Source organism: Nannobrachium achirus, assembly GCF_963921795.1.
Source record: "Nannobrachium achirus genome assembly, chromosome: 3".
NCBI lineage: Eukaryota > Metazoa > Chordata > Actinopteri > Myctophiformes > Myctophidae > Nannobrachium > Nannobrachium achirus.
The window spans coordinates 24461370-24470634 of NC_137812.1; the positions used below are offsets into that span (position 1 = coordinate 24461370).

Sequence of the window (9265 nt, forward strand, 5' to 3'; positions counted from 1 at the left end):
GTGGAACAAAAACATAGTCAAAACAAATTATGTTGTCACGAATAGTGGAATAAAGAAATGTGAAACTCCATAAACCCCCAAAATGACTCTTTTTCTAATGATTAGCCTACTCATGGAGACTTGAGTTCAATAATTTTATTGTTGTATTTGTTGCATTCCTAGGACAAAGATTTGATTATAGGCTATAAATTTACCCCCATTGATTCCGTCCGGATTCAATGGCTGTAAATGTATTGTAATCAAATTATTGTCTAGGATCTATAGGAATGCAACACAAGTCTAAAAATATTATTGAACTCAAGTCTCCATCAATAGAAAAATATAGGCTAATTATGGGGGTGAACTAGCTACTACTTTAAGAACACAACCAGAACTGTGCATAATTTATTAATTCAATGTCAGCATCTCCTCCCTGTCTATAGTGACACCCCATCTCTCTCTCTCCCTATGCCCACACGCACTCTCTCAGACGCGTGTATCTATTCTGCATCTAGCTTAAGGCAAGACCCGACTCAAATCTTTGCTTCTGGCCTGGGGGTCCCTGGAACAAAATATTTTGAGATGACAAAGTTTGAGAACCACTGATATAGGCCGATTCTACACATCTTTCTAAATCCTAACAGTTTTCTGAAAAGCTTATGGGTTAGGGTTCTCAAACTTTGTCATGTCAAGGACCCCCAAAATGTATTTGAACCGCGGACCCCCATTTCAAAATATTTTGTTCCAGCCTCCAGGGACCCCCCAGAAGCAAAGATTTCAGTTCAAATGTTCACTCTGAATTTGTGTCTCTTGCCTCAAGCTAGATGCAGAATATGCCCACACACACACACGCACACACACACACACACACACACACGCACGCACGCACGCACGCACACACACACACACACACACACACACACACACACACACACACACACACACACACACACACACACACACACATACTCACACACACACACACACACACACACACACACACACACACACACACACACACACACACACACACGCTGACTGGTACTACTACAGAAACACGTGCTTCTAATTTGGGTTAACATGCTGGCCGCTGTGTTGTCCCTGACAACATTGTGATTTCCGTTAGAAGGAAATGATGAAGGAAACTTTCTGACGCGTCTGTCTGTCTGTCTGTCTGTCTCTCTCCACTGCGGAGCTGGACGGGACAAATCGGAGCTTTCATTCTGCGTGTGTTGTTTCTCTGGGCTTATTATTCTATTCTCGCACGGATCAACGCGGAACGCGGAACATTTTGCGTGGATTTAGGATTACTCGTTACTGAAATGTCTGAGGATTGGAAGAAATGCAGCTCCACGTATATCTGTTATTACGCTTTATCATCATTATCATCGCAAAAGGTAAGGGGATTGTTGTCGCTGGACATGATCATGTTCTCAGAATGTCTTAAATTATAGGCTGTTGAAGGTGGGTGTTTCCTCTCCCAGTAGTTTCTAGGCTATAGTCAGATCGGTGTTTTCATTTCCAAGGACCCCCATTATACATCTGAGAATCAGATGGAACCAAATGACTCCATACTCAGTTACAGAGTGGACCCCCCCCCAAGGAACCCTAGGGGGTCCCTGGACCCCACTTTTAGAACCACTGGTCTAGTGATCATCACTGGTCTAGAGATCATCACTGTTCTAGAGATCATCTCATTTCAAACATTCATGTTATTTTATTTCTCATAATCTGTTGAGCTTGATATAGCCTATAGCCTAGGCCTATATTTTTTTACATTTTGAATTGGCCTTCAGAGATGTATTTGATCCAGTCTGACTTTTACTTTCATATCTCTGATACGAAAGCAAAATGTAGGCCTATATGAAAGCAAAAGTCAGACTTGATGAAATACATCTATGATAGTCTTGATCCAAGGATAATTTGGAATATTTCCGCCTATGACCAAAATTCCCAAAATAGGACCACCAGGTTAAAGTGGTTAAATGTGTGGGGAACTGACTGTTACTGTAGTGAATGTAATATAATAATATAATAATATCTCAAATGTATATAGTGCGGGGGGGGGGGGGGGGGGGGGGGAACAACAAAATAAAATTTACTTTATTAGTGAAAAACCAAGAAATAAGAAAGAAATTAAAACTATGGAATAGTATCAATAAAAACAGTGAAACGGTGAGACAGGAGTGTGTGCAGTTAGCTGGGGAAAGCCATATTGAAGAGGTTGGGGTGGTTCCTCTTCCACGCAAGTTCAAATTGCCATGGGCCGGGGGTGGCTAGTGGCTGGCTACCCCAAACCAACCATCTCATTAAATTACTTCTCTCCCCCTCAGGTAGAATATTGGCCCATCCGACCCACCTCATACTGTATGTGATATGTCCAAAACTGTTCCTTTTCAGGACTCAAATTCAAAATGATCAAAAGCAGAAGATCTACAACAGGAGTTGTCAACGTTTTCAGGCCAAGGACCCCTTAGTTGAGAGAGAGATGAAGCAGGGACCCCCACAACCTTTTCATAGATTCCATATAGTTTCATTGTTTGACAGCACAATCATCAGTGTATTTTGGATTCATGTCAATTTGTGTTTTCAGATATTTAACCACTTGAACCGTCAATACTTAATAAACTTGACCTTCCACTTTTACTAGTCTGCTCTTTTCCCCCTCTACACCAAACCTCTTTTCCGAAAATAGCCGATTTACAAGCTCACAACGCCTCGCAGCGCGAGGCATTGTGAGCTTTTAGATCTGCTATTTTTGGCTAAAGTTCTCAGAATATGGACGCTAGTTGCTAGGGGTTCAAATCGTTACTATAGAAAATTTGAAAAAAAGTTTCTATCACACAAAGATTTGGAGGACCCCCTGTAGTAACTCTGAGGACCCCCTAGGGGTCCCGGACAACCTGTTGAAGACCCCTGCTGTATGTGATATGTCCAAAGCTGTTCCTTTTTAGGATTCAAATTCAAAATGATCTACAAGCTCAAAATGCGTCGCTTCACGCCACACTTCGAGCTTGTGGATCTGCTACTTTTGATGCTTTTTGTGTGACAGAAAAAAACAGAAAGGTAGAACATGGAGATATTAGAGGTTTCTGCCCAACTTTCTTTTTTTTCCCTCTCCCACCCTCAGGTAAAACATTGGCCTCATCATCCGACCTGCAGTGCGGTGGTACCGTCCCCTTGGACCCGGCCCGGCCCAGTGGACACATCAGTCTCACTCTACCAGGGATAGCAGGAACGCCAAACACCACCACCACGTTCACGTCCACACACAACCAGACAGAGAACGTCATCACCCCTCCGCTGGAGACACTTTGCACCTGGGTGATCCACGTCCCCGCCACTCAAACGGTACATTTGAAGTTGGTGTCATGGTGGGTGGACGGTGCCGTTGGTGGTGGTGGTGATGGTGCTGCACCACGCATCGGGGTGCGCTGCGTCTGGGACCGGGGCGAAGAAGAAGTGGTTCTGGAGAAGAGCGGGCAGGCCGCCGTGCTGTCTGGCTGTGACAGAGACACCGCCGCCCTGACCGGCACGAGAGGAGGAGGAGCCGGACCCTCTACTTCACACATTGTTGTTGTTCAGTTGGCCTATTATGGTGAGAGAATTGATCGATTGACTACTTTATCAGTCAGAGAGAAGTAAACAGACATTAACCCATTTAGAACGTGTACACATTATTGTGTATAATTATTTTCACAGCAAGCTTGTAGATCTGCTATTTTTTTTTAAACCTGAAAATTTGAATTTTGACCCGATTCGATTCTAAGTGACTTTTGAATCGTTCTAAGGTTTTTTTTGTTGAAAAACCCACGTTTCTATGTCAGCAATCTGGCCAGCCATCGTCAAAGAAAAGTTCCTTTTCACTTAACTGGAGCTCAGTTAGTCTGTTATCGAGAGACTACTATGTCAGCGGTTCTCAAACCTTTTTCATGTGAAGGACCCCCAAAATGATATGTATTTGGCCACAGACCCGCATCTCAAAATATTTAGTTCCAGGGACCACCCAGAAGCAAAATTTGAGTTACAAACGTTCGCTTTGAAAATACATATATTCAAAGATTTGCAAAAATCTTTGTGACTTTTTCAAAAATAGCAGATCTACAAGCTTGCAGCGCGGCACTCGGTGCCGCGCTGTGAGCTTGTATATCTGCTATTTTTCACTGGTTAAAGCATTCAATAATTCTAGGCCTGATTGCCACTGGGCCAGATAACAAATATCTGGCTCCATTCAAGTGGATGGTGGTCCAGTCTCATCCACAATGGAGACAGATATTTTTTTATCTGTAGCTGGCCCAGAGGGAATGGGCCTTCAGGCTGAAAGGATAACACAAAAAAAGTCCCAGAGACTTGTTTCTAATGTCGTCCCGTGTATTCAATTCATGTCATCAACAAGTGTACTAATGAGAAAAGGAAAAATGTCGGCACGACGCCTCCTTTCGATGGGAATTCACCTTCACCTCCCCTTGTGGTCTCCTGATAGTCTTGAAAGAGGCTAGTGTGATACACATCCTTTAATGCGTGGTGTCAGGCCATTCCACATTTGCAGTTGAGTCGATTTTCCCATGTTTGTTCTAAATTTGGGTGGTACGAGATTCAGAATCTATCTTGTTAGTCTTCTCCTGTCAATAACGTTACCCAATTATCCAGTCAGGAGTCATTGAGCCAATAACCTTAACTGCTCATTAACCTTGTTTGACAGCCCGGGTCACGAGGATTCCTGGACTCTTAAGTATGTTTTGGGAGTGAAGTTAGTGACCTAAGTGAGGGCTGGATCCCTCAAGAGGGGTTCTTGTAATTACTTGTGACCCACAGTATGTTATGTGATCTTCTTGGATGCAATACGAAAAGTTGTGGCCAACATGGGGTTTTGTTGTTTAGAGTAGAAGGCGGAATGAATGACAGCAATGCTCCACTGTAGTGGTGCGGAGGACTTTGATTAGGTTGGGTGGGGCCGGGTCAGAACCATGGCAAAACTATTGTTCCAACCGCGTGTGTGAGAGAGCTGTAAATCTGTCAGTGGGCCTTGGAAAATTCTTATCACATTGTTTTGGTGTGTGTGTTTGTGTGTGTGTACGTGCTTGTGCGCTTGTGTGTGTGGAGTGTGAGAGAGAAATCTCATGTTGTTTTTTCCACTTTCACCCTCCCTCTATCTGTGTCGTTTGTCCAGTCCAGGAAGTTGTGAGGAATTCCTCGGCGCTCCGGTGGAGACGAGAGCAGCATCTCTCCACCACCTCAGCCCCGCCGTCTCAGACAGGCACCGTGTTTACAAGCGGGACGCCCGCCGCTACCCAGCAGGGGCAGGAAGCTGGAAGTGGGGCAGAAGAGGGGGCCACAGGTCGCCTCTCTCTGGGGCCGGGGCGGAGCTCGGTGCCACCAAAGTTCGTCTCTGCTCCCTCCCTCCAGGATCGCCAGGGCCTGGGGCCGCGGCCATGGCCGCCCTCCTCCTCCTCCTCCTCCTCCTCCTCTCCCCGGCCAGGGCTCACCGCGGCTGGGCCGACTGATAGGGAAACTCCCCCTCTTCCTCAGGAAGAACCAGACAATGGAGCGGATGCGTCTGGGGCCGCTCGCGTCACCGAGGGCCACAGCAGCACACATGTATACTTTCACACACAACATGCACTGACTGCAGGCGCGCCCTCTCGCATACCAAGCACAGTAGCGCCCTCTTACGCGCCGCACATGTTGGACGCAGGCACGCTCTCTCGCGGGCAGAGCTCGCACACAGTGACAGATGCAGCTGTCGATACAGCTGCAAACACACACACAAGTACGGACATTCGTACGGGTAAACACAGAGACAAACGTGTGACCACACACACACCTCAAACAGACCCTGCCGTGGACAGCTTTAGCCCCCCATCTCGCTCTCAGCCATCTCCTCTCCTGACCTCCAGTTCTCCAACGAGGCCTGGGGAGAGCGGCACCCCCCAGACCCCACGTGAGGGGCTTGGCGGTGGGCATCCGCCAGCGCAGAGCCAGTCCCCCACCTGGAGGAGTCAGAGGAGTACAGATGCACTTCAGCCTGCCATGACTCTAGCGGACACAACTGATATAGTTGCCAACGACGCGGAAAGCAAACCGCGGAGAAACGACTCGAGTGGCGCGGATGCCGATATCTGCGTTACGGCCGTGCCCTTTTCCCAGGCGCCGCGCTGGATTAACCAGTCAGCGGCTCCCACACACGGCTCAGAGACGGACGCTGTCTCTGAGCCCGGGGCGGCGGTGTCCCCTCGTCAAAATATTAGTCCAGTGGACTCGTCCACGCCCGTGGGGCCGGACGTCACGTCGAATCAAACGGATGGATTTGTGCCTTCTGGCAAACCTGAAAACACAAACGACACACCCCATGTTTCCCCCATGCACCCAGTCAGTGCACACAGCCAAACAGACTCTCCACAAAGACAACACACACCATCCCCGTCCTCCCACACACCCACCCTGCACACGAGGACAAGCAGCCCGGTGACGCGAGCAGCAGAAACGCGACATGCACACACCGACACAAGAGACTCGAGCGATCAGCTGCACACAACCCCAAACACCTTGAACCATAAGGAGTTTTCCTCCACAAGCAGCCAGGATGACACTAAAGACCACGCCTGGACTGCAAGTTCCGGAGAAACTGCTCCACCGACCACCACGGCACTGATGCCCACTCAGGGGGATGTTGCCGTCTCCACAGAGTCTCCAGACCACGTCTTCTCATCATCTGACCTTAATGCCATAAACGGCAGCAAGGCCGACGTCATAGAGAGCGAAGAGTCTACTCGAGGGACGCCAACAAACACCAAAGCGTCTACGTTCGATTCTACACTCTCACTGGAGGTCTCCCATACACACACGGCGGTGCCAAGTCATTCACCCACCCACGATGCTCCGCACGTGTCTTCCCCGCCTGCTGTTACGCACGGCGGTGACGCATCCACACAATCATCCGCACCCCCGACCTCCACTGAGAGACCCCACACCACGTCCCCTACCCAGGCCGACAGCTCTCTGATCACCGGAGCACCCTTTCCGCACCCTTCCACCCCTTCCACGTCACCACCCACGCGCCCAAGCCACGGCGATACCTACAAACCCAACAACAACAACGTGCCAACAACCCACCTGCCCTCTGTAACGGCACAGACACAAAAGCACACGTCTGAACGCATGCGTCCGACAACTCAAAAAACGCAGGCCTCTACTACCCGCTCCACGACAACCGCGCGTCCGAGACGCAAACAATCGCCCGACTATGTCACCACCACCCACACTGCTCTGTCCTCACATGGCCCCCCTGCCACCACGCAGCCTGAACAGCACACTGGAGGACGAGGAGGAGGAGAGACAACAATGGCCTCTTCAACACCAGCCATGGAAGAAGTACTTATTTTTTATTTTTTACTTGATTAAGACCTGAGGCTGTCCCGGTTTTAATGGGTTAAGGAAAGTAGCAATACCACAATGTAGAAATGACTCTTAAGGCCTAGGCCAGACGGAGCTGGATATTTATATATATATCCCGGTTTTTCAGATATCCACATAGAAAAATATCTAGGTCCACACGACAAAGATATCTAGGTCTAAAATAATCTGAGTCCCCAGACCTCCACTAGGAGGACAAGCACACACACAAGTCTTCAGAGATATCCGGGTTCCATGTCTACACGGATCCAGTGAATCGGATATTTTTCAATGTCTCCACTTGTTTATCCGGTTTCAAAAATATCCAGCTTCGCGGACAAAATATCCAGCTTATCCAAGCCCCAACCGCACAAAAAAATGTCTAGCAAATGTCTAGCTTCAGAAATATCCAGCTCCGTGTAGCCGGCACCTAAGTAATTTAACCACTTGAAGTTAAAGTACTTAAAATAAAATGTCAAACCTTTTCAAAAATCTACAGATCTCCAAGCTCACGAGCTTGTAGAGTTGACTATTTTCAGATAGCCAAAGTATAAAACAGGGTTTAATTGTATGTCTCTTGTAATTATAATCTAAATCTGCATAGTAACTTGTTATATAACTAAAGCTGCCAAATACTTGCAGTTTTGCAGTTTTTGAATTTGAATCGTGAAAAGCAACAGTTTTAGAGATATGAGGTTTCCACCCGACGAAGACGATATATGTATGTGCACAGAAGTACAGTAGCCTACTTTAGTACATTGGTTCTCAAAGTGGGATCTGGGGACCCCACTAAATGATACTTAGGAACCAAATGGAACCTTATGGGTATGTAACTCATGGTACAAATGGAATCAAATGGAGTCCATTTGGGTCCATTTGTACACTCTCTGAGTTAAATTAGCATTGCTTTTACAATATAAATTGACATTCCAGAGATAGAAATACCATTACATGGGTCCTTAGGCGACTGCATGTCAAACTGGGGGTCCTTGAAATTAAAATGGTTGAGAATCATTGCTAGAGACGTAAAAATCCTCTCTTAGTTTGAGAAGCACTGCTTTAGTAAATGTATTATAAATGTTAATTTCCCCCACTTGCTCTTCACAGCGCCCAAACACTCCCTCTCTCGCGGCCGCGGCCACAACCGCCACCAGCAGTCCTCCAGGGCCGGCCCCACCCATGGCAGACTTGTACCCCAGTAGGAGCACTCTTCCAGAGGGCACAACGTCCAGCTCTCCTCCCTCCTCACCAGACTGGAGCTCCGCAGTCACCCGGGTCATGCCAAAGTTCTACATCGTACCGGACCAGCCTGCAGCCCTCAAAGGTACAGTGTGTGTGTATGTGAGATAGGATATAGATTGATTGATTGATTGATTGGTTACTTTATTAACAGTTTGCAAAAAACACCATTGTTGTCCTGTGCAGTGTTGTTGCGTGTCACGTGGGTACACGCCATCCCGAATCTTTTTGAGCAGGAGCACGCATCAACAACCCTTAAATTCACTCCTCAACAACTTTTACAAAAGCTGTAGTGTCACACCAGCAGCATTGATATAGGAAAGAGCATGGGTGTTAAGCAATGTGCGTGTGACATCAATAAAACAGGGTCCTTGCAAAAATTAAATCTCCAATGGCCCTGTGTATTTATTTCATCAGTTTATTTATTTCATCAAGACATATAAAGATATACAATACTATACAGGAAATCATCAGTAGGTCTACTAGGAGGACTAGGAGTGGTAAAAGTACAGGAAAACAGTGGGGGTGTAATTTCTTTGGGCAAGCTGAAGCTAGAAGTCTTGTCCAGGTCCAGTTGTAAAGTGCAGACAGATGCTCGTTGGTGGCGGTTTTGAAGGAGGGTAGAGAATCACACTTTTTGATGGCTGGTGGCAGG

General features: G+C 47.2%; 1 protein-coding gene across 1 annotated transcript in view; it reads left to right on the forward strand.

Moving 5' to 3' along the window:
- Window positions 1–1180: 1180 nt before the first annotated feature.
- LOC308281033 (uncharacterized protein) overlaps window positions 1181–9265 on the forward strand; it is a 20386-nt gene continuing 12301 nt past the window's right edge. Inside the window, exons 1-4 of the mRNA XM_080721090.1 lie at window positions 1181–1376; window positions 3110–3577; window positions 5150–7350; window positions 8479–8695. Coding sequence (XP_080577216.1) covers window positions 1322–1376; window positions 3110–3577; window positions 5150–7350; window positions 8479–8695 — 2941 coding nt within the window. The 5' untranslated portion in view covers window positions 1181–1321. The remainder of the gene's footprint in view (window positions 1377–3109; window positions 3578–5149; window positions 7351–8478; window positions 8696–9265) is intronic.